Here is a 26,184-nt window from a genome sequence, read left to right on the forward strand (position 1 = left end):
TTTTTTTGCTACCCATGCGTATCGACAAAACCAGGCTCGGATAAATTGACAGCTGCCCTGCGTCATCTTTATACATTCAATTATAGCGGTACACCTAACGTTATTTTCAGAATCAACGGTCCGTTACAAAATTATTTAGGAAAGCATACGCGCGATCAAAGAGAGCTGTATTAAATAAATTCAACATCCACAGAAATCGACTTCGAGCTACAAACTCTTGCCAGAAAATATTCAAAATATGTTATATCTCAGTGCCACGTGTCACGCGGCAGTAAGTCAAGTCATAAAACAAAACCTAATACCTATTCCTGAAACGGATAAATGATTAGTTGCGTTAATCGTGAGCCCAAAAAACGGGGATGGTGGAAATTAGAAATCGTAGAGTACGATCGTTCAAAATTATCGATCTTTCAGTTATTCACGCGAGATAGAGACATACACTGCCATCGCGAGAGAGAAGAAGAGCGTGCGGGGTGCATGGAACGATGATAATACGAATAATAAAGAAATCGACGCTGGAGGGAGAAGCGCAGGGGCGTACCGAGGTAGCTGGCGCCAGCGTAGGGCGCCGCTAGGATCAGCTGGCGTGCGCGCTCTCAAACGGTAGACACCAGAACGGAGCAGGCTCTCCAGAGGTGATACGTGTTTTACGGTAAGCAGATAAGAAAAAACGAATTATGCTCGGTACACATACAATGCGTTGCATAATCCGCGATCGTGTACGGGTAATTGGACATGGTGCGGCCGGAGATGCAGAAAAAAAGGCGGTATGCTCGCCGGCTACTTCGCGATATCGTTCTTGAATGAAAATGTGCTAGTATTTCGGTGGAAACTAGGTCGTTCGTCGGCAGCCAGCTCCTTCTACTGACGTGGATGGTCGATAATCGCTTCGGACCGCGAAACGCCGTAGTTTTGGGAAGGTCCTGCTCGAAACCGAAATGACGCAGTGTCTAGTGGTGACGTCACGCGAGAAACAAGAATCGCGAGGCAACACTCGGAGACGTGCCAGACAAAAGCGTTCGGGACACGCGCACGCCGTGTGACAAACGTACCACCGTCGAGTGTTGATTAGGTTATGCCGGGTTTCGAGGAAAGACGACGCCTCGCCTGGGCCGGGGCCCCGCTGCACGCGCGGTACGGGTATGCGCGATCGGCTATCGGACTCCGACGATGAAACAGAGCGGCTCACGTGCATCGCGATAGTATCGATCGATGGATCGGTTTCGACATTGTCCGTTAATTTTTTATTATAATTCACGGCGCCTGCGTGCTCCTTCCAAGTATCTCGCCGAACACTGAACCGCACACCGTTCCATGGGGAACAGTGTCGAACAATCGATACATCGGCACTTGGGTCGCATCCAAACGGTCGTTTAAATGTCCAGCGCGAAACACCAAACAACGCTTGAAATTTAATTCCGGTAATCTTTGAATGCTATGTGTTTTCGCCACTCTTTCCGCATGAATAAAATATTTAGATGTACGATAACAATGTAAAAAATGGAATATAATTGGTCGCGCCTGGAGAAGGCGGAGTGAATTTAGCGCGTTTTTATGCCGCGTCAAGTAGAGACTTTGTAAATTTAGCGAGCAATTAATGTCGTTATAAAAATTTATAAAAGACGCGTGGTATAATTGTATGTAATTTCGCGTTATTGTTTATGATTTGTATTATGCTGGGAGAAAAGTTGATACTGCAAAAAGCCGCGCCTTGTGAATTACGAAATTTTAATCCACGTCGCGAATTAACTCGTTGAAAAATATTTACGGATCCGTAATTTGTATTAACAAGAAATATAGTAGTGTTCTTTAATGGCACAATGTTTTGGTTATTTCGGGGCGTCGAGCAAGCTCGCGCACTGGCGTCTATAAATACGGTGTTACGTTAACAGGTGGCTAGACAAGTTCACCGTGATGTTTTTTTTTTTAAATATCGCGTTGGTGGTATTCACCCTTTGTAGGATGGGTCTAATTTGACGGTGTTTCGGATCTGTTGGAAAGGATTGAGGCAACAGTAGCCCTCGATCGAGAAAAATGGGGGAGGAGAGATTGGACGTGGAGAAGCCACTCTGGGACCTGAGCACCTTCGCAGGAAGATGGAAACACTTCGCTTGGATGACTGACTTCCGGACCTGCGTCGTTCCCGAGTCTGAATTGTTCAAAGCGAAGAAATTATGCGAGGACTACAAGTGAGTAGATACACGTGCGGGGGTGGACGGATTAACTTTGCTTGAGCAGAAGCCAATCTTATAGCACACGAGAAGGAGGCTCGTGATTTAAAAATAGGCCTTGTAAAAGGAAACGGTAAGAGTTGATGCTGGAGTTAAAGGAAGAGGCCCGCAACTGTCGCTGCTAAGAGTTTGTATGCTTCATTCATGGAAAGTTTGTTGCAAGCTACAGAACTACGTGTAAGAGATAGATTAATATGTCTTAGGGTAAATTAGCGAGCAATACATCCCTCTTAACACGTATGTATCACGCATTTGCTTAGAGAATAATCATTGCATAATGAATGTTATCAATAAATGCACTTTAAAATGTGCAATATCTCACGGAAGCAGTAGTTAGAATATTGAATTTGGTTTATTCAGAGGAATCTCTTGCGTAGGTGTTGTGGAAGCAGTTGAAGATATGTAGCATTTTAATCTATAAATAAATGTATTTGCGAAAATACGTCGGATTGGAAGGAACTGAAGATGTAGGCATTGAAAGAGATCGCAAGATCACACAAATCAAATCAATTAATAGAAGTTTGAAAATTTTCACACCCTCGCGTATCGACTAATCAAATTACCTCTTTGGAATTCTAATGAAACCAAAATTTGACCATTAAAGGTCGCTGCGCAGTTATCAGTGAACGACTGAACGTGCAGTTTCGTGCGGCGTGCCATTGGCAAGAAGAAGAGAGCCCCTGTCTCCTCTTTTTCTTACTAATGGACGTTGGTACTGAACTGACACGTTCACTGAAAAGTGAGCGACGACTTAAGTATCCTCAACCTCTTCACCTATCCATCTTGTACTTTGTGAAATTCTAACTTGACCTCCTCGATCTCCTTTTTAATTTTTGCCTTCGATTCTATGTACTTTTCCAGATAAGCTTATCTGTGGGTCGAAATAGAACAGACCGTATAAGATATGCGCAGGACTAATAGTTTCTCAGATGTTACGATCCAAATATCTTTTCGAACAACCATCACACGATCTCGACCAACGATCACGATGCAGGTGGTTGACCATATAACTCATATAATAACCGTAGCGTGGATGGAGGAACAATTTTATGAGAAACGGAAGTAATAAGAATGTTGCATCCGATCAAACTTTTTTTAATTTTAAGGCTTAATAGGTCACTGAACGATTCACGCTCGAGGTGCGGCAAAAAGAGTAGCTTTCAACGTAAAATCTCTTGGCGATACATCGGCTGTCGCTTCTCCAGCGATCGTCCGTCGAACGATTGATTATGCAATTTGGAAACAAATTACGAAATGGACGAACTAAAGAATTTATGGAAAATGAAAATAATAAGAAGACAGCATTTAATCAAATATTATTAAAATCCCTGAGATCTGCGGAATTCTGGGGTAATTACTGCTCGCCACTGAGGTTCTAAAAGTCACATGAAATACAAAAACGAAATCGCTAATCTCGTGGAAGTAACAAGCTTTCATCTCGCGATAAACTTATGTCTCTGAATATCGCAGAAACTTCGCGATCTAATTTCAGATTTCTAATATCTTAAACTGCTTAAGCGCCAGTCGGTATGTGACTTATAATTATCAAAGGATCACTTATTCAAATGACTTGATGCGCTATTAAGATATCCCCTGCTTTAAGAATTACATCGCGTTACATAAGTTATACGTCCACGTATACACAATAAATGTTTACTCAAAATATCGCTGCATCGATCCTACGTACAGCATTCCCTCAACTCCTCACACTTTACAGGCATGCTCTATAGTCATTAGCTTAATTGCTCCATATTTTTAATAAAGCAGCAACAATTCTGATCCCACGAAATTCGTAACACAGAATCCAGCGCACCGTGGTCGCTCGCTGCTCTTTTTTTTTCGCGTCTACAAAAATCAATAGTCACTTTATCCCTTAGACTTGGGAAGGAGCCAGCTGGTACAACCCGGGAGCAAATCATCTATGCTAAGAAGCTTTACGAGTCGGCCTTTCATCCCGACACCGGTGACCTGCAGAATGTCTTTGGCAGAATGTCCTTTCAAGTGCCAGGTGGAATGGCTATAACCGGTGCTATGCTTCAATTCTACAAGTAAATCTTCTCGTTACACGCGGCATTGATTAAACTATAATATATTACCGCCCTCGAAACGGAACGAGACTGACAGAATGTAATCTTCAAAACAGGGACCATTTATTTTCCTATACCGCACTTTCTTCCTGCGATGTTGCTTATGAGGCTATAAAACCTGAGAAGCCAGCAAAAAAAAATGGGTTGAGAATGAAGATTTACGACACCGCCCATTACTTTCACCACTGATGATTTAAGATCTCATAAAATCCGCGGCAAATGCGTTTAATTTTAAACTTTCATCGCGTTCTCCAATCATTTTATAGATCCATCGGCTAATCCTACTGGGGCAAAATTGTTGGTTCTATTTAAAAGTTACATTCTGCCAGGGTTGCGTGTGAAGCACTTCTGCTGGTTCTTCTAAATGTTTGAAAAATTATCCCGCTCTTCTCATTGCCTCAGAACAACTACGGCTGTGGTTTTCTGGCAGTGGATGAACCAGTCGTTCAACGCGTTGGTCAACTACACGAACAGAAATGCCAACAGCCCTACGACGGAGATGCAGCTCGGGGTGGCTTATGCCAGCGCTACCACCGCGGCTATGCTGACAGCGATAGGGTGTAAAACGTTCTGGGCGAAACGGGCCAACCCCTTAATGGCGGTAAAATTGGATTTTTCATACAACTGGCAACGTTTCGCATTAATTTTCCAATGCGCAACATCGTAATAAACTAATCTAATATCTTTTATTTATTCTCAAGAGCTTCAATGTGATTTCGTGCTATTAGAATTTCCCTTCGCCAGTTTAGGGCCAAACAATGATTAAAAGGACTATTTCCGTTGCTCAGTTTGTACTTTGCACCCCTTGGATTCTGCAATCTTCTTAAATTAAGCATTTTCTAAAGACAGATTCTAATTTTCAGCGTTACGTGCCATTCGCAGCAGTAGCCGCGGCCAATTGCGTGAACATTCCCCTGATGAGGCAGAACGAAATAAGCCAAGGGATTGAGATCAGCGACGAGAACGGCAATAAACTTACAAAATCAAAGGTGGGCTGCCTTTATTCAGTGGCATAAGTATATCTAGAGATACGACGGTGAACGCATTCGTTTTAGCTTGCGGCGATCAAAGGCATCAGCCAGGTAGTCGTTTCAAGGATCATCATGTGCGCGCCTGGCATGCGTAAGTGGATGTTCGATTACAAGACGAAGGAATGAAAACAGTACTTGGTTTATATTATTGTAATAAAATCTACGTTTCTTTTCCTAGTGATTCTTCCACCCATAATGGAGAGATTGGAAAAGTATCCTTGGATGCAAAAGATCAAACCGTTGCACGCGCCTATACAAGTCACGCTGGTCGGCTGTTTGTGAGTATTTTTAACTAAATTTATATTTCCTTTAAGTAGATATCAAATACTGTAACAGCGAATTAGAACTGAGTAAATTATTCTATTCACGTTTCAGCCTAACCTTTATGGTCCCCACGGCATGTGCATTGTTCCCACAAAACTGGTAAGCTTTAAAGTTTCTCTTCTTTCCATATGTACGTATAGCGATAGTCAAAGGAAAGTTCCAAAGGTGAACGGTCTGTAAAATACTACAAGTTAACAAGAAGGGTATGTGTGAAAGTCAGAAGATTCCTCGTGATAGCCAATTGACACCGACGCGATAAGGTGACCGTGTTCAAGGTTAAAGATATCACTTTCGAACTTCCATTTGACTTGATTCTATCCGAATTTGCATAAAGAGAACACTCTTATATTTTACGTTCGCTCTGTAGCGCGATCAAGACAAGCAGTTTGGAACGTTGGGAGCCCGAGAATTACGAGGTTCTAAAGAAGAACTGCGGTACGAGAGATATACCTATGTATCTGTACTTCAACAAAGGGCTATAATGGAGAAACTACTGTTAGTCGTGGTAAAAGAACGTTCGAAGGGTGCGCCCTTTGTCACCTTTATCAATTAATATTGGAGTTGAAGGCATATTCGTATACAGACACGAAGTTTCGAGTACTTGTAGTTTTCTGCTGGTTCAGAGGATGAAACACGTTCCGCGGAGAGCGTGCACATACATTACCAATCAACGCGACAATACATGTGCATTTCGAATAAGGTTTATTCTATACACGGCAACATATATCTTATTTTTATGTCTCGCTATTCGGCCTTAACGCCACAGCATTCTGATACTTAATTTACATTTCCGTCGTTATTAACGGCCGTCGCCTGCGACGAGCTTAACAATTACGAACGTCGACAATACGCATACTGTTAATTAGTGGAACAGAACAGAAGCTTCCTGCACGCGTGATACTTCAAATAGCAATAATCCCTTTCCATTAAACGCTCAAACGTGTTCTCGTAATCGAGTTAGGGGTACATATCATTTAATGAGTGAACGTACACGTTACAATTATTCGCTCGAGGTGCGTCTTGAAACGACCTTCGATGTTCCACTACTGCTACCTCCCTGAACTACTGAATGGAATTAAAAATGCTGCCATGTATATTTTAGTAAATATTACAATAAATGTTGGAAAAATAAGTCTGCACGATTCCTTTTATTTCGGGTACTTAACGATCACACCTCATATCGCTATCTTATAAATCTGCGTAATTTATAAAAAACGAAATTATATATTATATATTTGGTCGGCAATGCGTGGCTTGATTCTGCTGCGGCATGTAACCAATGCGCTCTTGGATTTCAATTTGTGGCACTTTACCACCCAACGAGGGAGGATTGAACGCCGACTGTCTTTCAGATTCTTTCTTGGCTTCAAGAGCTGTCCTCATGGCCTCGTATTCCTGCAGATCGTCTAGCCGTAAGTCCATTCTCGTCGGGCTGCGTCGTATCATTTTACTGAGAAAAGTTCAACACACCTTTCTTTTAGCATGACAAAGTCACGCTGCACACCGATCGGTATGTCGGGGGCATCGATACAAACGAGAGCCGAACGAGCGAACCCGCGACTTCTCTTTAATCCTTAACTCTACGCAAATCGTGTGCAACCAGGTTACGTATAAAAAAAGAGAAAGACATTGCTAATAAATATTTCACTGATATATGTTTGGTATTTTGTACCGTTTTATATTGACGAAACACTTTCGGGGTTCCTTTTCTCCAGTACGCAGTGCATCAAAATTTGTATCGAGTGACTGAAGTTTTGATAAATTTCTAGATCATCTGCCAGAATTACGGTATTATTACTGAACAGCTTTGTACGATATAATTTCTTAATAAAGAAATACGCGTAGCTATAAAATAATTAAAATACTAAGCTGAAACGTAATTACATACGGTACGTAATTTAATTTTCTAATTGTTTCGATACTTGAGCGGCGGATACGATTTAATTTGTTGGCACAAGCACTTATCGGTATACGTACAGTTAAGGATGAAAATAATTACATTCAGAAAGCAAAATAAATCAATTTACAAGATTAATAAAGTAAGAGAGAAGTGCTGATATTCAAATTAATACAGTCAATCGATGCAAGAAGAGAATCATACCAAAGTTTTGAAAATATTTTACACGGGGCACCGGGCCCAAATGCAGACACCCCTGGACCTTAGGTTATGATGGCGGATTACAAGGAATAGATAACTGGCCAGTTATAATTCCAAAATAAATAGCTCTACCAAGAATGCATAGATTACTGGGCCACTAATTTTCGCGAAAATGGCATTTTTTAAGCGACACTTCGTATGAATCATCCACAGATTCGCACAATTTACAGAACTAGCGTGAAAATGTGGGTACAACAAGGGATTTGGCCGCCGTAAACACGCTTCCGATCGAGTGCTACAATTTTCGTTAATTCTGCCACGGCGGCAAGCACTCCCCTTTAGTAAATTGTAAATAATTGTAAATTAAGTACCAGGCAACGAAGCGCCAGCACGAAAGGATGCTTTACTTGGAAGATTATGTCGAAAGTACGTAAAAACGAGGCATGCTTTGCTTACCCAGCTTCTCAAGAAAGTTACTAACCTTTCCGAATATACTCCCTCGCGAAAACATGGAAAATCTTTCCCACAGCAAATATCTCTGCAGATATTGCATTGTCGCACGTAATCGCTTAAACGCTGCCTCTCATTTTACTCTAAGATCAAATACCGTGTTATTTGAGCGAATGCTTGACATACCGTTTTCTACGAGTTTTAGGTTAGTTATATGTTTTCTGAACGGTCAATATCTTTCTTTGCTCATACTGATATGTTTTCAAGTTAAACTGATCTTGTAATACACCTCGTGTATAATGCACGGGCATTCTAATGATTATATTAGTTGGATGGATGGTAATTATTTTTAGGAAACTTATTCTACTTATTTCATGTATGTTTGGTTATGTTGACCTTCTTCTACGGTTTCAGTGATCGAGCACCTACCACAAGAATTAAGAGACCGATTCACAGAAATGAGAGAAATGGACTTAGGTGTACAGAGTACGTGCCATCTTATCTAATACAGAATCTTTGTTTCCTACGTGCGTCATATATTTTCACTCTGTTTACGGATTATGCTAACGGACGCTCCGATTCTTACAGATTCAATGGACAGTTTAGAGAAAAAAGTAAAGACCTTCTTTTTGAACGCGAAGAAAATGAAACCTAGCGAAAAGGAAGCGGAATACGAAGCCATTAGAAGAGAGTATTATAAGACTTTAGAGGATGCGGACGAAAAGGTGCACTTAGCTAATCAGATGTACGACTTAGTAGACAGATATTTGAGGCGATTAGATCAGGAACTGCACAAATTTAAAATGGAACTAGAGGCAGATAATAAGGGCATCACGGAAATATTGGAAAAGAGATCATTGGAATTAGACCAACCACCCACGAATAGTAGTCAAAAAGAAAATCGATATAGCTTCACACCATCCAGTAGGTCACGGGACAATCACAGTCATTGTAAGTGAATTATTTTGCCCTTCTGAATTGTCTATCATCACGTACGTACGTACGAAGGGGAATTTTTATGCATACAAATATTTTACAGCTCGGGCAGAAAAAAGAAGAGATTCAAATGCATCCTCTACTTCGATAGAAAAACGCTTAGCTATAGAAAAAATTTCACCGAGTCTTCCTGAATCGCGACCAGCTTCTGCAAATTCAGGACCAATTATTGCCGCCACGAGCGTGCCATCCACCCCCGCTGCAATAGCGAATTCCGTCGGCCCCGTAAGTTATAACCTCGGTCACATAGGAGCTGGCGGAAATGCCATAGCAGCTGCAGCATCCCAGGCGATCGCTGCGACGCAGCAAATGCAACAAGGCAGGCGTACTGCCAGTTTGAAAGCTAGTTACGAGGCTATCAACACTGGCGGCGTACACGCGGCCGAATTTAGTAGAGAATTAGCTGGTGCTGCTCAAACCGCTATCGCAGCTATACAGGAAACAAATAAGAAGCATAAGAAGTATGCATATGTTAGCGGCTGGTCCCGTGACCCTTGTCGACGTATCATTCTCCATGTTTCGTAACCGACACCGTCGTTCCTTTTAGGAAAGTCACGCCTGCCGTTCCAAGCTCGAGCGTCGTTGCTGCCTCTGTTCAGCAACCAGTATCACCTCCAGTCATAACCACGAATACACAAGTTGTGGATTCGGATAATACAGATTGGACTTATGATCCAAACGAACCAAGATATTGTATATGTAATCAAGTATCTTACGGAGATATGGTCGCGTGCGACAATTCAGATGTAAGCCGAGTTTCTGCCATCTTTTTCTATTGCTTATCGATAGAGCCTGCATTAACGAAGCGCACTTCTATTTCTCTGTTATTTTCCACAGTGTCCATTCGAATGGTTTCATTATCCATGTGTGGGTATCACTGCACCGCCAAAAGGCAAGTGGTACTGTCCTCAATGTACATCTTCTATGAAGAGACGCGGAGGTCGGAAAAACTGATTGTACTATAATCAGTGCGAATACAATGAGAAAAAATTGCTACTACCTCTTAGGCACTGTCCGTCAAGTACCAACTTAGTTAGGAAGCTGTTAATTCTGATTTTATATGACTTTTTAAATGTGTTTAAAGTTTAAGTCGTAATCTTAATCTGGTCTTGGTCTTGTCTCATGAAACTTGAATTTCTGTTTTCAAAGCAGAAGGGAGCAGTTTTTTTTACTGCGTTTTGTAGATAAAACGAACGGTAAGGTGGTGCAAAAAGTGAGCTTTGAATAAATTTCGTTCCGAAATGTTCCACGTACGAAGTTATCGCAAAATATTTTATATACTTTTTGCACCATTCTCTACTACGACCACATTAGATAGTTTCTACGAATTTACATTAAAAAAAGTAAATCTTTCCCCCCCCCCCCCCTCCCACTGGATACGATACAATCAATTGACTGATACCGGGGGCAATTTCCAATGTGAATTATCGAAATTTACGTTTCTAGTTTATCGTGATGTCAGACAACATTCGTGTATTTACGTACTCCTGTTAGTTCAGACGTGCTTAGTGTCTCGCAGGATTGACGACTATGCGAGCTATAACGTTTTAAGTGTTTTACGCTTTCAGGAAAGAGAGAGAGAGAGAGAGAGGGAGAGAGAGAGAGAAACAGAGAGAGAGAAAAAAAAGAAAAAAAGCCGATATAAACAAATTTTGAAAATACTACTTTCGAAACGGAGAAATGTAGCAACTTGGTGTATAAATAAAGTGATCGATGCAGATTTATCACTTGCCTTGTTCCATATTTATACCTATCCGTCCCATCTATTTATTTTCCACTTGATTTCGAATCGAATACGAAAATATTGAAACTCGAGTCGCGATCGTCTCTCATTCGCAACGCTAATCAATTAACTGATACCGCGACGTGCCCAACATCACCTTTCCTCCTGCAACATAATTTGACCAGAGGAATAAGAAAACGCATGCAACTCACCAATTTGCAAGAATACAATTTGGGCACAGCAGGCGACGTCGTAGAAGTTATCAGGGTGTAGATTCTGGCCCAGCCTGTAACAAAGAAGAAAACGTTATGATTCTCATTGATTTTGAAACAGTGGAGATTGTAAAATTTCAAAGTGCAAAGTCTGGTTTGAGTATAATCGAGTGGAATAAGATATTTACATCCTCCCAATGTGGTCCTCCGCCCGAAACTCCTCATCAGCCGATGCACTGGCTCTAGTACCGATAACGAAGTACACTTTTAGAAGTAAAAGTCTACCACACGCGATCGAGGATCGTAGAGACTCTACTCCCGCGATTCAAGTTCAGCATTGACTCTACTCACGCGTGTCGCTAAAGAGAAATGTTTAAACAAAGCTACTGTGCTCTAAAAAACAATACAAATGTTTTTACGTAACAAACACAGACTCTAACGATCGCATTGCGCGCGATCACATAGTTTACTGTAAGAAGAGCTGATTAGTGGGATGAGAGGGAAGGGTACAGGAATTTTATAAGCATAGTTTTGTTTCACGTTTCTTTTTCGTTTTCCTTCTCTATTCCTATTTCTCTCTTTAATTGAGCATTTTTTAAAGAAAATATTGCCTTTAATAATAACTATAGTATTATTATATTATAAAATATCTAAGCGATAGAAATAAAATTTCAGAAAACTTAAATTGCATGCATGCAAAAGAAGGCGTCGTGGAATATGACTTTTTGATTTCGATATATTAAGATTTTACCAATCGCGCCTGAAATTCCCCTCAAATTGATCAAGTGTCATGGCGGCAATAGCGCGCCCGTTTCTTTCACTCGAAATGCTTCCAAAATCTGTAACAGAAGGTATTAAAATTTAAAACAATTGCGCGAAAAGAAGTGCAGTAATTGTAGTCTTCCAACGAATCATCCCAAATAAGTCGTAAAAGATTGTAATTAATTGACAAGAAATGGAATGAATCTACCAATCAACACTGGCTAGAGAACAGGATAAAGTCGCCAGAGTGGATTAAATATCTCTCGCGATATCGAATTAATTTATGTAGACGAACAATTGTTAAACAGATAGAGATGACTTAACAGAGAGTGAAGGAGAGTAGGATATGCTACGTAAAATGTTTCAATGTCAACAAGTAAGGTCACGTACCCCGAATAGGCGCGAAACACAAATGCGTGTTACCACTTCGACGTCCACAAAACAAATGACTCTTCGTTGGCGAACGCGCCGTGGGGTGGGGTTAGGCCAACTCCTTCCACTGAAATTTCTCTTTCGGAGAAAATGTTGATGCCATTTAGTACGGCACATAGAATAATATTTTCAACACGCGTGACCTAGGTTAAGTCAGGCAATGACGATGGACGTAAAAACAGGCAAGAGTTCATGAATAGTTACCTTCGTCCATTCACGGTTCATTGACTTCTCCAATGTCCTCTGTACCCTGAACAGTTGTGTTTCTGTTTTTCTGCAATCTGATCCCTTTGTATGCCGCAATTCGTAAACAGACTGACCGATGTGTATATACCTTAGCTGTGCACAAGTACGTTTGATGCACGAATGCATTAATTTTTAGTTGCCTTAGCTGCGAAAGATAACTCGCGATTTAGCACGGTACCTTTTCACTGGACTTTAAAGTTGACGAAAAACACAACTTTAGGGGGCGCTGGAGTAGGCGTCGCAATAAAGAGAGGAGCAATAAACGATTGTTAAATACTTTAGATTGGTTAAAGTAGCAGTGAAGATCTTATAATTCGTAAATAAATATTTGATTTACTTCGGCACCTAATTACGATCAATTAAAACGGGTTCGTTTCATTAAGATTCTGAATCTTCTCTTGAAGGAACGAATGTTTATTTCAAGAATTTGTATTATAGATGGCGCTGACATCTTGGCGGCGCCAGTGCGCGCAATACGAATTTTGATTTGGATACAACCCAGAAATGCAGTGCTCGAATTAAAATTTTTGACTGAATACACAGACAAGGGATTGCATAAACCTAACGCGCGATGTAAATTTTGTCACATCATTATCGCTTTAGAATGTAATAAAATTAGAAGACTATTAACAGTAAGAATTAGAATTGAGATATAGCGGTTTCTTCTGTTTGAGAATGAAAGAAACAATACGATTATATATATCCTTATTCGTTTTGCTTACTATTTATATAACACAAAGTTCTATAACATGTTACATTTATCCTGTGCTTCGTTTATAAACTTGACGCTACTATCTTCACTGATGAAAGTTTAGCATCGCGTGGCAAGAAGTCTAAGAAAGAAGAAGAGGTCAGTAGAGGTTGAGAACCGCTGAGAAAGCACGAGGATCGCTGTAATTCACATTACCTTGATCACTTTTTCGTGAAATTACGAGGGGAATATGGCATCGATCGTGGTACCGGTTGCAGCGAGATTTACGCGTGTAACGATTGACAGTTTGCACAATATAAATAAAAATATTTTACTTAGGTAAGGATATGTGTTTCTTAATTTGTTATCATGTAAAAATCGTATGCAGCCCGTTGCACGCGTTTTACACCGTATAGGCTAGAGGTTAGGTTGTTAAGTAATGCTTCCTTACTAATTGTAATATTCCGTTAGCTCTTGCAATAAAGCCGCGAAGCGTTCGATATAAATAATCCTATTTTCTTATTTTGCTAAAGAATTCAGCGAGTCCTTAGGTTGTTATCTGGTTACGTTGTAGGCAGACCCAATAATGTTATATTGTATAAAATAACGCAGTGAATAAAGAAAATAGTGTTGACGGTGGTCTGTCTTGTCTCTTGTTTTTGGAGAGCGGAGAAGAATTAAGACCTTTAAAATATTTCTCACCATCGTTTTATTGATTCGAAGGTTATCTCAGCCATCGTTCGTTTCTTGGCAAAGACAAGAATATAGTACGATTACGGAAGAAAAGAAGTCGGACGCTGGAGAGCCACAGTCTATAGACCCGAAATCTACAGAAAATGAAAGGAAATTGAAAGCGGATGTCGAACTTCTTAATAAGGAGCTAATAGATCTTAGAAGTTATAAAGGGGAAATAGAAGACAAATATAAAAGGTCCCTCGCGGACGGAGAAAATCTTAGAGTTAGATTAATGAAACAGATCGAAGATGCAAAGCTTTTTGGTATTCAAGGCTTTTGCAGGGACCTCATAGATGTAGCAGACATTTTAGGCAAGGCAACGGAAAGCGTACCAAAGGATGAACTCACAGAAAGGAATCCACACTTAAAGACGTTATACGAGGGTTTAAAAATGACGGAAGCACAGTTGCTTAAGGTAAACGACAAACTGCGACGTGCTTAATTACATTGATTAAAGCAAAGTATATCGAATGTATCGAATTGTTACACTTAAATGCTTCTTCGCAGGTCTTTAAGAAACATGGATTAGTTTCGGTAAACCCACTAAATGAGAAGTTCGACCCCAATCAACACGAAGCATTATTTCAACAGGTAACATCGGTATATTTAATTGGGTCAAAGTGTTACTTTGTAGCGATAGCAGATAACTAAAAAGAAACTTCTTTTCGCATAGGAAGTTGAGGGTAAGGAGCCAGGGACAGTTGTAGTTGTATCGAAATTGGGGTACAAATTGCACGAACGAGTAGTGAGACCAGCATTGGTTGGTGTCGCCAAAGGATAATTTAGTGCTGTATGCTAATTAATTTAACAGAGAATGGGAATACGTCCTTCAAGAAGCACCACTGAAGAAGATATTGGCTACAATTACACTTGAAATTCAAATGTAAAAAACACACGCCGGGTGATGAGTATTAGGAAATTAATATTGAAAGTAAGCGGAGCATACAAATTTTATGAGAAGTAAACTTGTTCTCACCAAGAGTTAGTTATTATTTTATACTTAAACGAATGTGTAACATATATTTGAACTCTGATGTTTCTTTGATTACTCCAAATAGAGTTACATATATTTAAACAGATCATTCCTTTTATTATACTGTTTTTTTTTGTATCTATTAGATTTAAGTAGAATAAAATAGCAAAGTGATATTGAAGTCGGGATATTTACAGTATGAATCGCTGAATAAACGATGGTACAAAAAATAAAAATGTAATAGATATTATCATCTTGCAGGCGCACTGTAATACTTTACATTTTGCACAGATAATTAGTATAAAAATTAAAAATTACGTATCGTACATGAACAAAAGATTTCCGATAACAATCGAAATGTTAAATGCGTTTAACACCTTTCAAATACCTTATATAAGTCAGGCAAGTTGGCTATTTGTAACAGTGTTGAGTCGTGTGCAAAGTGTTTCGGGGGAAGTAAACTTTCTTTGATTGCAGAATATAAAACATGTTCTGTGATATACTTCCAACCGTGAGTATCGTGTACAGGATTCATTTGACTGTAATATTTCGCCGTTTCTCTGCAAAGGCTTCGAAAACACGGTTGTTCCGCCGACCATTCAACTTCAGTAGCTAGCCGTAACATATATAGGGGAAGACCAGCCTCGTGTGGAAAATATTTGTCTTGAGGGACAAAAAAAAATAAATTCTGACTTATATTTCGAATATAAGTAGTTTACTAAAATATGCTCACCTAATAATACTGGCAAAGATTTCAAATTTCCTTTCTTGTCTACAACGATTGAAAAATATTCCTTTAACATATCTGCCTTTTCCAATAACAGGTCTTTAAGACTTGTAGCTAATTCTTCCTTCGTGCCATCATCTTTTGTCCATCCAGCTTCTTCGGTATCCAATCCCAATATAGCTAAATCATACAAAGGGATTGGTTCCTGGAAGTGAGCGCAAATTAAAATGCAATAGCGTTACTTTTATTTGCCTTTTCCATACTTACTGAAAATTTTATGATTCCATAGTTCGCAAAGTCATAAAGTAAAATTTCGTAAAAAAGCTCCTCTCTGAATGAAAGAAATACAATTTAACTGTTTACACATATTATTTACATCGCGTAAATATTTATAAATGGTCTTACGCTAATTTTTTCGTGTCACAAAGGTATAAATGAACTCCACTTTGAATAAGAGAATAGGATTGATCTATACAACCAACGAAAGTTAAATTTGATAAAATCTCTCTCAATCCTTCGTGGCATTCGTTTTCTACTTCTTTGCGTAATTTTAAAACGCTCGTTAATTTTACTTCTCTCCTAAAATTGTTTACTGAATAGGATTTGAACTCCTGTACACTTTTAACATCGTTACTTCCGTTGCTATTAGTGCTCGTAGATGCGTGTACATTTACGGTCTCAACTTCAGTGACTTCATTATGTTTACGAGTCTTATCAGGTTCTGCTCCTTTTTTACTAGTATTCACCGCAACCGTTTCCTCTTTCGGTGCAGTTCTAAAACGTTGATACACTTGTTTGCGCACTTTGTCGGCGATGATGTCAATACATTTTTCCTCCGTGGAATCATTTGTTGTGCTTTCGGTAATTTCATCATCTGTATTATCAAGCACATCTTGCATACTGTTTAGTTTACTCTCATTTCCATCTTCGTTACTTCCAGTAGGTAGACTTAAATTACTTGTGTCACGTATTATTATTTCTGACGATGTAGATGGACTGGAATCATTTATAATCTCACTCCATGGTGTAGCAGATAAGTGTTCTATTCCCGTTAATCGAATGTCCGAAAGTACGTTTTCCTGGTGTGGACTATTAATATCTGGTGTTAACCATTCCATTTCATTCGCTCCTTGTTCGTCACTGATATTAACATCGTTTTTTTTACCGCAATCTGCGCTTTCATTTATATCTACATGAGACGTAATGTTATCGCTATTTCTAGAATGTTTCATTGCTGAATGAATAGTGAAGTTAAATTTGTCTAACTTCTGATCAGCCGCGTCGGTTCTAATCATTTCTTGAGGCCGGATTATTTTCGTTTTATCAGTTTTGCCTTTCTCATATTCTGGCAAAACCTCTTTCAAAACCTCCTTAGTAACGTCTGCTTTTGGTAATCGCGCTTGCACGTAGAATGTTCTAGAAGCGCTGTTCTCAGACAATTTTTCGTCCAAAGCGGACTTCATCCTCTCGATGATAGAACTTTCGTGAAGGAATTTTACTTCATATTTCGTTGGGTGCACGTTGACATCGACGTTCTGTGGATGAATTTCCAAAGATATGTAGCACCATGGGTGGGTCCTTTTCGGTAGATAGAAAGTATAGAGCTCTTCCAACATTTTACGAATCGCTAAAATAAGATGTCTATAAACATTTCATCTATTTAGAAGAGTCGTTCATCTTAGCATTTTCAAACTTACAGGAAGATTCCACCAATCGATTATTAATGAACAAAAGAAACACCATCCTCTTAGATGTATAATTCGGATTTGTCATTAAAGCGTGCATCCGAAATTTATAGCTTTCATCTGTGAGTTCCACCTCTAATAATTCACGGTAGACTTGATTGCCATAAAGTATTCGTGCGTTACTCATCTTTGTTGAATTGTGTGGCGTACGGATCTAAGTATTCAATCAAAACAGATACTGGTAATTACATGACTGCAAGTATTCCATAACACGAACAAATACCTGAGGCGTTATTTCATTGTGTTTCTTCAACACAAATCCTACAGTAGGATTGTGAATAGCATATTTGGTGACTACGTCCGTAATTTTATTAAATTCCTCTGTCGTATTCGATAAGGCCTTCCTTCGTGTCGCAACATTGTAAAACAAATTCTCGATCATTATGATAGTGCCCTGATTTCCGGCGCATGCTTTGGGTGGTGCTTTGAATTTACTGTCAATATAAGTTGCCCTACGGCGAATGGAAAAGAGTTACAAAAGATTCGCTCCTTCAAATTTTATTATTCAATTGTTCAATGACTTTGTTCACACACTTGTATGCACACTTTTCGTCAGCTGTTTTTGTTGTGATCGTTAAAAGTGCTACGTGACTGATACTTGCTAAAGCTTCGCCACGAAATCCAAAGGTTGCTATCGACTGAAGGTCCTCGAACGTTTGTAATTTGCTTGTCGTAAATCTTTCACACACGATTTCCATGTCATCCTTCCTGATGCCAGTACCATTGTCTTGAATCTGAGAAGAACATTAAACACAGAGTTTATTGTGGTTACATTGGTTTGAATCGCTACAAAACGTACCTGCAACAACTTTAGTCCACCTTCCTTAGCAATAATCTGTATATTAGTTGCTTTTGCGTCAAGACTGAAATGTTTGCAACAAGTTAATTCATGATGCAAAGGGAGCACGTGTGATAGCTTTATTATAGAGTTCAAACGGCTAACCTGTTCTCAATCAATTCTTTCAATGCATTCGCCGGTCGTTGAATTACTTCGCCAGCCGCGATTCTGTTAACCACGACCTCATCCAATTTTTTAATTTTCCCTGGTGCGTTCATTGTCAAATGCCACCACAAATTTTTATTAAACTCTCGAGACGCAAGACGTGTCGAATATTGCGCTAGATTACACCATAACGATCGCAATAAACGCGATACTTATGGTAAAGATAATTAAATTTATTTTAGAAGAGACAAAAATAAGATCTTTTCTGTGATGAAAGAGTACGTGTCTCGTATTTCTAAAAAAAAAAATACGTCGTAGTCGTGCAAATTTTCTAAACTTTGCTTTCCCGCCAAATTTGTAAAGTTAATGTTACGTGTGTATGGTGTGCATCGATTGAATGGAGATGGGTAGCTTTTATAGAAAGTGTGCAATGGTGTGCAAGTGCAACTGTTGATTTCATTGTTTCGTATTGCATGTGTTTTGTGAGTACGATTGTGGAAAAACCGTAGAAAATTTGACGCAGATCAGATGGATCCAGAACGTTCGCGCATCAGCATCGATTTTCGTCATGGTTAGATATTCAATGACTATTCGAATTGGCAGTGACCGCTATACCTAGCCAAAGTTATTTTTGCGTAAAATATTCGTTTAGTGTCGTATATGTGTGTGCATATTAGCACGTAGTAACAGTATATCTCGCGTGATGTAATAGCAAGCTACGAAAACAGTTTTATCGATTCGTTAATTCGAAAATTTATCGGTAATATATGTTACGCACATGGTTATGCTGTACAGAAGTAAAATTTGTTTGTGAGGGTTATTTTTAAATGATTATCAAACTGTTCTGAATACATGTAAAACCGCATTCGAACTCCGTTCCATGCTATCAAAAAGTCGAGCCAAGAGAATGTTTCATTCAAGAATTACGGAACTTATTAAGAACAATCCGTACTATTTTTAACCCTTTAGTGGTATTTCAGGTGCAACATTATTTACATGCAAATCCGTCATGTAATGTAAACAATATGGCGTATATACGTGACTCAACACGCGTTTGCTGTTGAATAAAAATTTCGTTTTACCATTTGTGATTCAATTACTTTATTTCTTCAAAATATGTACAATACAGATTATTGAATTTACATTGCACCTAATGGTAGTGTAATCAATTTATTGCCTCAGTTTAAATGAAGACTGATTTTTCATATAGCAGAAAGTAGATCTAAGATTTGCAAATAACGTTATTGAATTACTTTCAAATATCATGATTGCAAATAAAAGATTCGTAATTTCAATACGTTATTTCGTATCGCAATTTCGGACGAGGCCCGCCCAGCTCTGGCAGAATCTGACATAAATTTTATTCGCATTATTTATAGGTTTTGATATCTACGATACTATCGAGGCGCGTAATTTTGGCTGGTCGATTCTCGGACAAACCAGAAAAGATTTAGCGTTCTAATTATAACCGCGATCTTGAACGCAACATGTTCCAGCACCTTCTCGTATGGTCTCTCGTCTAGACAGTTCTCTCTCTTTCTCCCACAGCTTTGTGCCCCACTCCGATATGTTTATCCTTGTTTCGGACACGTCGAGAGCAATGAACCAATGAGAGCGCGGCGTCGAATCGCAGAAACCACCGTGATTGGTCATCCACAGAAACTTCTCGAAGCGCGAGATTTAGTGTATTAAAGGACGACTGCGCGAGCCGCGCTCAGACATATTTGAGTAACCGAGTGGTGAACACCGTGGTGAAACGAGTGGTGACAAGACTGCGACTTAACAAGTCATACGAAAAACGAACGAAATAAAAGGTGAGTGCTTCTGAATATACATATGTTAGAATCACGTTCCTTCGAAGGATTTTATTTAGTAGAACTGAATCATGCCGTAAATCGTATTGATACGCGAAGGATGTAACAATTAGAAACGTCACGGTGAAGTTGCATCACTTTGGCCGATATATATCGTTCTGTCCTACTTCGATTGTTTTAGAGATTTCGAGTTGAGTTTGTTGAGTTGTACCGTTTGAATCTCGGGCACGATGATTGACCTCGCGTTCTATATTTATCGATTCAGTTTCGGGTTTCAGTAAAACTGTTAGGTAACGATGACTTGGAACAAAGTTGCGATATAAATCTTTGAGTTGGATCGATTGTAAGTACGTAATACTTGTGGCTTTACTCAGCAACGTGTTAGAAACGTTCGTAGCCCGAGGCGTCTTCTCTTATTGCGTCGTACTTTCGACTTCGCGTTGTGCACATAGAATTTGTTAACCTAGACAGTGAATTGGTGGAATTAAATTAGGAGTTGGGATAATTCCGGGAAAATGTCGATAATGTCATCGAAGTAGGTGTTGAATGTTAATGCGTTGTATTATTTCGAGAATACGTTCCGACACCATTCGATCGACACTCGCCGCGAGTAACTTTGTAAACCAATGCGGTAGGGAAGAACGAATTTGTTTCTTTGCTACGAGTATATAAAGTCTGTATTCTCGATCGATGCATGTTCTGACTTGTTTTGTGTTTCGCAGCGATAAAACATGGCGAAAGCTCCAGCAGTAGGAATCGATTTGGGTACCACGTACTCGTGCGTGGGTGTATTCCAGCACGGAAAAGTTGAGATCATCGCCAACGATCAAGGAAACCGGACGACACCGAGTTATGTCGCGTTCACGGACACAGAAAGGCTGATCGGTGACGCGGCGAAAAATCAAGTAGCGATGAACCCCAACAACACCATCTTCGGTGAGTCAATTTCGTATATATTTTGAAAATCTGTTTTATTTGTTTTCATGTATATAGTTATGCAAATATATTGATATATCGATTGTTGGCATGTAGTGATATTACTCGAATCTACTACTACTCCATCTATTACTACTTTCCTTTCTTCAATTATTAATGTTTAATTAATTCAATTATTAATTAATAAAATTGACAAATATAAGTACCCTAGTAGCATTTATTGTTGGCATTTTGATGGCCAACTAATTCCCAACTTGGGGATACTGTGGGCCAACCAGAAATGCTGCTAGGGTATTATAAAACGCAAAAGTTGTCAATTAACACATTGCCCAATTAATTGTATTTCTTCTGAATAGTTTTGCAACACTTTTACTGCCTGGTCATTGGGTCATTATCATCTTCTTCAATTGGGTCATTATAAATCTTCATTTAGTGCTCTATTTTGACTTTCAGTATTACAAAACTAATCAAACCAGAGTCCTTGAGGGGTGTGAAGTAATCCCAGAAGTCATGCCAGAGTTAATCAGAAAATCGAATTTATTACCGAGCTTTTTGAAATGGCTATATTAATTTGGCACGCTATGTTATGTAATCATGCAATCATAGTTTGTTGTATCGATAAACGCTCTATATGTCTCAATCACGAAACGTTACGTACGCCCAAGATCCTTTTCTATATTTAAGATCGTTTTACTTGGTCACTGTTTGCATACGTATTCGAGTTAGTAGTACGTAATATATGTATCGCCGCGTCGCAGTTTTGTAACTGATCTTACACAACTACCTGTTATCTCCCTCTATTCATTCGCGATACTCACGTGTCTGCCCTCCTTCCGTTGCGACGATATTAGGTGGCAATGCAGTGGCCTCAGCTTGTTTTTGCGCACTGCACTATCATTTGATGGCAATCTTGCTGCTTCATGCTTCTCTTTCAAATCCACCGTGCAAACAGCTATTCTTCGCATCGGCTCTTTCTCGCTGAGAATTCTTTCGTATTTCACTGTGAATGTGTGGTGTGTGTAAGTTTTTTGCGAAGTTTGAAGAGCGCAGAAGAGACGAACATAATAATTAAGTAAATTCCAAATCCCGTTCCATTATTAATCCACTTATTACCCCTTTGCTCGCGAGAGGATTACTCACTTTTATTTTAAATCCGTTCAGATGCGAAGAGACTGATTGGCCGCCGCTTCGACGACGCAACGGTACAGAGCGATATGAAGCATTGGCCGTTCACGGTGGTCAACGATGCCGGGAAGCCAAAGATCAAGGTCACGTACAAGGATGAAACGAAGTCGTTCTTCCCAGAGGAGGTGTCTTCCATGGTTCTCACGAAGATGAAGGAAACGGCGGAGGCGTACTTGGGGAAGAAAGTCACCGACGCCGTGGTCACCGTGCCAGCGTACTTTAACGATTCCCAGAGACAAGCCACGAAAGACGCGGGAGCGATAGCAGGCCTGAACGTTTTGAGAATAATCAACGAGCCGACCGCGGCAGCTATTGCCTATGGCCTAGATAAAAGAACAGCGGGCGAAAAGAACGTGTTGATTTTCGATCTGGGCGGCGGTACATTTGACGTGTCGATCTTGACGATCGAGGATGGCATCTTCGAGGTGAAATCGACAGCAGGCGACACTCACCTCGGCGGGGAGGACTTCGATAACCGCATGGTGAACCATTTCGTCCAGGAGTTCAAGAGGAAGTACAAAAAGGATCTAAGCATAAATAAGAGAGCCCTGAGGCGCTTGAGGACGTCCTGCGAGAGGGCAAAGAGGACCCTGAGCTCGTCCACGCAAGCCAGCATCGAGATCGACTCTCTATTCGAGGGCATCGATTTCTACACGTCGGTCACCAGAGCGAGATTCGAGGAGCTCTGCGCGGATCTGTTCAGGAGCACGCTGGAGCCGGTAGAGAAGGCTCTGCGGGACGCGAAGATGGACAAAGCTCAAATTCACAGCATCGTTCTAGTCGGTGGGTCTACCAGGATACCAAAGATACAGAAGCTACTCCAAGACTTCTTCAACGGCAAGGAGCTGAACAAGTCCATTAACCCAGACGAGGCGGTAGCCTACGGTGCCGCCGTGCAGGCCGCCATCCTGCACGGTGACAAGTCCGAGGAGGTTCAAGATCTGTTGCTACTGGACGTCACGCCGCTGTCTCTGGGTATAGAGACGGCTGGTGGTGTTATGACCACTCTGATCAAGAGGAACACCACCATACCGACGAAACAGACGCAAACCTTCACCACCTACTCGGACAATCAGCCCGGCGTTCTCATCCAAGTATACGAAGGAGAGAGGGCCATGACCAAGGACAACAACATCCTGGGCAAGTTCGAATTGACTGGCATTCCACCCGCGCCCAGGGGCGTGCCTCAGATCGAGGTGACCTTCGACATCGACGCCAACGGTATCTTGAACGTCACCGCGATCGAGAAGTCCACTGGAAAGGAGAACAAGATCACCATCACCAACGACAAGGGTCGATTGTCGAAGGATGACATCGAGAAGATGGTGAACGACGCGGAGAAGTACCGTAACGAGGACGAGCAGCAACGCGAGAGGATATCCGCGAAGAATTCCCTCGAGTCGTACTGCTTCAACATGAAGAGCACGATGGAGGACGAGAAGCTGAAAGACAAGATCAACCCGGCCGACAAGCAGAAAGTTATGGACAAATGCAACGAGGTGATCGCCTGGCTGGACGCGAATCAGCTGGCTGAAAAAGAAGAGTTCGCTGACAAGCAAAAGGAGCTGGAATCCATTTGCAGCCCGATCGTCGCGAAGCTGTACCAGGGCGGCGCCGCACCTGGCGGGTTCCCGGGTGCACCACCAGGCGGGCCAGCCGGAGCTGCCCCTGGCGCCGGCGGAGCCGGACCAACCATCGAGGAAGTAGACTAAAGTCGTTCATCGTTCAGCTGCCACACAACGTCACGCTTCAAATATTTATTTTTAAAGTATTTCGTACAACGGTGACACTTCAGCTTCTGTGTATTCGTGTCTACTAATATATTTTGCGAGATCAAAGACTTTATTTCACTGAGAAGAGTATTTAATTTAATAAAGTAATTTTTTATAGAAAGCACTGTGAGTGGTTAGGCGCACGCACAATACAGATTGTTCCTGTCGCTAATTTTTAATTACATGTATTTTTCTACGTATTCGTCGATGTTTCATTTCTTACTGAGACTCGCTCTCCGGCTTGTAAAACTGCACGAGGATGATCAAGTACGTGGTGATAACGCTGATGAACTGAAAACGGTTCCATGAAATTCAGTGTCCCGCGGACACGCGCACCTTTCTTCGATCTACTTACCCTGGTCAGCAATGAGTTATCCAACTCGAAAAAGTCGCAGGCCGTGAATTTCACGCGGTGCTGTTGCAGTTGCAACGAGAAATCGTTTATTTCGTTCCTGGCGCAGTCGCGCTCGAAGTTTCTTCGCAAAAGGCTCTCCATCCCGAAACCATTCAGATTCGTTGCGTTATCGCCACACGGATAATCGCAGATCTCTAACTGGTTCTGTTCGGTGTTACGAAAGTTTCGAAAGGAGGCCAGCCTGTTGAATTTCGTCGCGCTTTGGGCGTTCAACGCGAATTCGGCCATGTTGGGGCCAATTTTCTCTATTTCACGGTGCGTCAGGGTGCACACCCAGCACATCGCGACGAACTGCCCCCCGTAAATCAACCAGATCACGTTGTTCAGGAATATGAAACCACTTTTCTGCTCTGCCGCGCTCATGTAGATCCTGAAGAGTTTCGCGACCACCATTATAAACGCATTCGTCGAGCATAACAGCAGATCTATCCCGTAAATCTCGTTCAGTGCCATGATCACGGAGCATGCTTCTGTAAAAGAGTCAAGATTGCAAGTGTGAAAGGCTCTGCAAGTGGGGCAGGTCGCAGAACCTCGGAGTTCAAAGTACAGTGAGTTACAAAATCACGGCTACACACATTCTGCATTGTATCTTCATATATTCTAGGAGAAAACTTATTTTCATTGACCTCACTTCTTTAAAACTCATTCATCAACCTTTCGGTTATGTTGTGCCAATGATTTTGCATCTCACTGTTTTTGCTCAACTAGAAAATAGTGCAGTTGCACGTTGCAAGTGCATCGATGCTCGTCACTTAGGAACTCAACTGCGCCCTCTACCATTTCCCCCTGTGCCACAGCAAAAAAAAAGACGCGTTCTATTTCGTCGTAATTCATCAAACTCCTGAACAAACTTTCTTCACTTGCCATTGTACAGCTTCCTAATCCTCCTTATCCTCAAGGCCACCCACTGCGCGCCCAGTGTCTCGTCCAGTTGCTTGATAGCCTCGTTGATGGTTCTGAATCTCTGGCAAATCATGTACACGACGATGTCGAACACGAAGCTGTTCACCAGTGTCTGCGCGATCGTGTAATAAAGAAGCAGATCCGAGGCGTAGATCTGTTCAGGCGCGGTGAAGTAATAATAAAGAACATGAGCCGCGAGGGAAGCTGGCCCGAGGATGCAGGCGGTTAATATGGCGAAAATCTGTCTGGTCTTCGCGCGTCTATCATTTATCGGTATCTCCTTGCCGATATGTTGATCCAACGACTCCATCCTCTTCATCAGCTCCGGCCACTTGTCGTAGTGCTGTATTATATGGTACACGTAGTAATAAGCCGCGATGTGGGAGATGCTCTCGTCCATGCAGTACATGATCTCGAACAGCTTGCTGGTGAACTCTTTGCCGAAGTTCGCAAAGTCTACCGCGCTGAAGGCAACGATCACCGTGCAGAGACCAAAGTGGATCAGACGTAGGATCACCGTGATCGCTACCGGGCACTCCTTCGGCCGCGCTATACCAACGCCCAGCAGCCAAGAGACGTACACAATGGGGCGTAATGTTCGCTCAGGTGTCGAGGGGTTGTCCTCCACCCTGACAGTTATTTCTCCCTCCATCGCGGACTCGAAGCTACCGAGTTCTGAAACCTCGAGGCGAAGCGTGTCGTTTCTACCGCGACGCGGAGCACACTGCGGGAATGTTCACATTCCCAACTGCC

General features: G+C 41.1%; 7 protein-coding genes and 1 long non-coding RNA gene across 14 annotated transcripts; 5 read left to right on the forward strand and 3 right to left on the reverse strand.

Moving 5' to 3' along the window:
* Positions 1 to 415: 415 nt before the first annotated feature.
* On the forward strand, positions 416 to 6,805 carry Sfxn2 (sideroflexin 2). Of its 2 annotated transcripts, none has more exons than XM_076821402.1 (9): positions 416 to 652; positions 2,002 to 2,189; positions 4,109 to 4,279; positions 4,721 to 4,919; positions 5,182 to 5,307; positions 5,374 to 5,440; positions 5,528 to 5,627; positions 5,725 to 5,772; positions 6,041 to 6,805. In XM_076821402.1, exons 2-9 carry the CDS (start codon positions 2,035 to 2,037, stop codon positions 6,153 to 6,155), a joined length of 981 nt encoding a protein of 326 aa, XP_076677517.1. In that variant the 5' UTR covers positions 416 to 652; positions 2,002 to 2,034; the 3' UTR covers positions 6,156 to 6,805. The 2 variants fall into 2 exon arrangements, with proteins under 2 accessions (XP_076677517.1, XP_076677518.1); XM_076821403.1 differs by lacking the exon at positions 416 to 652 and adding an exon at positions 768 to 1,421.
* Position 6,806: 1 nt separating this feature from the next.
* LOC143373822 (anaphase-promoting complex subunit CDC26) lies at positions 6,807 to 11,749 on the reverse strand. Of its 5 annotated transcripts, XM_076821414.1 has the most exons (3): positions 11,341 to 11,749; positions 11,153 to 11,226; positions 6,807 to 7,123 (listed from the first exon to the last, which is right to left on the reverse strand). In XM_076821414.1, exon 3 carries the CDS (start codon positions 7,117 to 7,119, stop codon positions 6,901 to 6,903), a length of 219 nt encoding a protein of 72 aa, XP_076677529.1. In that variant the 5' UTR covers positions 7,120 to 7,123; positions 11,153 to 11,226; positions 11,341 to 11,749; the 3' UTR covers positions 6,807 to 6,900. The 5 variants fall into 5 exon arrangements, with proteins under 5 accessions (XP_076677529.1, XP_076677532.1, XP_076677531.1 ...); XM_076821417.1 differs by lacking the exons at positions 11,153 to 11,226; positions 11,341 to 11,749 and adding an exon at positions 8,253 to 8,423; XM_076821416.1 differs by lacking the exons at positions 11,153 to 11,226; positions 11,341 to 11,749 and adding an exon at positions 8,228 to 8,423.
* On the forward strand, positions 8,009 to 10,815 carry Ing3 (inhibitor of growth family, member 3). Its single transcript, XM_076821396.1, has 6 exons — positions 8,009 to 8,197; positions 8,636 to 8,707; positions 8,810 to 9,172; positions 9,261 to 9,678; positions 9,765 to 9,963; positions 10,055 to 10,815. The coding sequence occupies exons 1-6, from the start codon at positions 8,170 to 8,172 to the stop codon at positions 10,169 to 10,171; spliced, it is 1,197 nt and encodes a 398-aa protein (XP_076677511.1). The 5' UTR covers positions 8,009 to 8,169; the 3' UTR covers positions 10,172 to 10,815.
* A 1,623-nt stretch (positions 11,750 to 13,372) lies between the features above and the next one.
* Positions 13,373 to 15,097, forward strand: Roe1 (grpE protein homolog, mitochondrial Roe1). The gene is made up of 4 exons (XM_076822286.1): positions 13,373 to 13,622; positions 14,007 to 14,433; positions 14,526 to 14,609; positions 14,692 to 15,097. The coding sequence occupies exons 1-4, from the start codon at positions 13,534 to 13,536 to the stop codon at positions 14,797 to 14,799; spliced, it is 708 nt and encodes a 235-aa protein (XP_076678401.1). The 5' UTR covers positions 13,373 to 13,533; the 3' UTR covers positions 14,800 to 15,097.
* On the reverse strand, positions 15,086 to 19,491 carry Mlh1 (DNA mismatch repair ATPase Mlh1). Its single transcript, XM_076822276.1, has 9 exons — positions 18,407 to 19,491; positions 18,263 to 18,326; positions 17,998 to 18,197; positions 17,687 to 17,915; positions 17,416 to 17,617; positions 16,124 to 17,345; positions 15,986 to 16,049; positions 15,725 to 15,923; positions 15,086 to 15,654 (listed from the first exon to the last, which is right to left on the reverse strand). Exons 1-9 carry the CDS (start codon positions 18,517 to 18,519, stop codon positions 15,362 to 15,364), a joined length of 2,586 nt encoding a protein of 861 aa, XP_076678391.1. The 5' UTR covers positions 18,520 to 19,491; the 3' UTR covers positions 15,086 to 15,361.
* A 588-nt stretch (positions 19,492 to 20,079) lies between these two features.
* LOC143374279 (heat shock 70 kDa protein cognate 4) lies at positions 20,080 to 24,313 on the forward strand. 2 transcript variants are annotated; one of them, XM_076822277.1, is made up of 3 exons: positions 20,080 to 20,220; positions 20,943 to 21,156; positions 22,318 to 24,313. In XM_076822277.1, exons 2-3 carry the CDS (start codon positions 20,952 to 20,954, stop codon positions 24,051 to 24,053), a joined length of 1,941 nt encoding a protein of 646 aa, XP_076678392.1. In that variant the 5' UTR covers positions 20,080 to 20,220; positions 20,943 to 20,951; the 3' UTR covers positions 24,054 to 24,313. The 2 variants fall into 2 exon arrangements, with proteins under 2 accessions (XP_076678392.1, XP_076678393.1); XM_076822278.1 differs by having other exon boundaries at positions 20,100 to 20,230; positions 20,952 to 21,156.
* Positions 21,164 to 21,804, forward strand: LOC143374283 (uncharacterized). Its single transcript, XR_013086637.1, has 2 exons — positions 21,164 to 21,644; positions 21,684 to 21,804. It is a non-coding gene; the product is annotated as an uncharacterized LOC143374283 (long non-coding RNA).
* LOC143374282 (uncharacterized) lies at positions 23,658 to 26,083 on the reverse strand. The gene is made up of 3 exons (XM_076822287.1): positions 25,393 to 26,083; positions 24,469 to 24,998; positions 23,658 to 24,404 (listed from the first exon to the last, which is right to left on the reverse strand). The coding sequence occupies exons 1-3, from the start codon at positions 26,081 to 26,083 to the stop codon at positions 24,333 to 24,335; spliced, it is 1,293 nt and encodes a 430-aa protein (XP_076678402.1). The 3' UTR covers positions 23,658 to 24,332.
* Between the last annotated feature and the right edge of the window lie 101 nt (positions 26,084 to 26,184).

Source organism: Andrena cerasifolii, chromosome 10, assembly GCF_050908995.1.
Source record: "Andrena cerasifolii isolate SP2316 chromosome 10, iyAndCera1_principal, whole genome shotgun sequence".
NCBI classification, from domain to species: Eukaryota; Metazoa; Arthropoda; class Insecta; order Hymenoptera; family Andrenidae; genus Andrena; species Andrena cerasifolii.

Bases quoted from the DNA above. Each gene is read 5' to 3' on its own strand.
- LOC143373822 (XM_076821414.1), bottom strand. From the start codon at position 7,119: ATGATACGACGCAGCCCGACGAGAATGGACTTACGGCTAGACGATCTG.
- Mlh1 (XM_076822276.1), bottom strand. From the start codon at position 18,519: ATGAACGCACCAGGGAAAATTAAAAAATTGGATGAGGTCGTGGTTAAC. The intron at 18,198-18,262 runs GTACGTTTTGTA...TGTTCTTCTCAG, and splicing joins GTGGACTAAAGTTGTTGCAG to ATTCAAGACAATGGTACTGG. The intron at 17,618-17,686 runs GTATTTGTTCGT...TTGAATACTTAG, and splicing joins ACAATGAAATAACGCCTCAG to ATCCGTACGCCACACAATTC.
- Sfxn2 (XM_076821402.1), top strand. From the start codon at position 2,035: ATGGGGGAGGAGAGATTGGACGTGGAGAAGCCACTCTGGGACCTGAGC. The intron at 4,280-4,720 runs GTAAATCTTCTC...TCATTGCCTCAG, and splicing joins GCTATGCTTCAATTCTACAA to AACAACTACGGCTGTGGTTT. The intron at 5,773-6,040 runs GTAAGCTTTAAA...TTCGCTCTGTAG, and splicing joins GCATTGTTCCCACAAAACTG to CGCGATCAAGACAAGCAGTT.
- LOC143374282 (XM_076822287.1), bottom strand. From the start codon at position 26,083: ATGGAGGGAGAAATAACTGTCAGGGTGGAGGACAACCCCTCGACACCT. The intron at 24,999-25,392 runs GCAAGTGAAGAA...ACTCTTTTACAG, and splicing joins GATTAGGAAGCTGTACAATG to AAGCATGCTCCGTGATCATG. The intron at 24,405-24,468 runs GTAAGTAGATCG...AACCGTTTTCAG, and splicing joins ATAACTCATTGCTGACCAGG to TTCATCAGCGTTATCACCAC.
- Ing3 (XM_076821396.1), top strand. From the start codon at position 8,170: ATGCTTTACTTGGAAGATTATGTCGAAA. The intron at 9,173-9,260 runs GTAAGTGAATTA...AATATTTTACAG, and splicing joins ACGGGACAATCACAGTCATT to CTCGGGCAGAAAAAAGAAGA. The intron at 9,679-9,764 runs GTATGCATATGT...CGTTCCTTTTAG, and splicing joins ACAAATAAGAAGCATAAGAA to GAAAGTCACGCCTGCCGTTC.
- LOC143374279 (XM_076822277.1), top strand. From the start codon at position 20,952: ATGGCGAAAGCTCCAGCAGTAGGAATCGATTTGGGTACCACGTACTCG. The intron at 21,157-22,317 runs GTGAGTCAATTT...AAATCCGTTCAG, and splicing joins CCCCAACAACACCATCTTCG to ATGCGAAGAGACTGATTGGC.
- Roe1 (XM_076822286.1), top strand. From the start codon at position 13,534: ATGGCATCGATCGTGGTACCGGTTGCAGCGAGATTTACGCGTGTAACG. The intron at 13,623-14,006 runs GTAAGGATATGT...ATTGATTCGAAG, and splicing joins AATAAAAATATTTTACTTAG to GTTATCTCAGCCATCGTTCG. The intron at 14,434-14,525 runs GTAAACGACAAA...GCTTCTTCGCAG, and splicing joins CGGAAGCACAGTTGCTTAAG to GTCTTTAAGAAACATGGATT.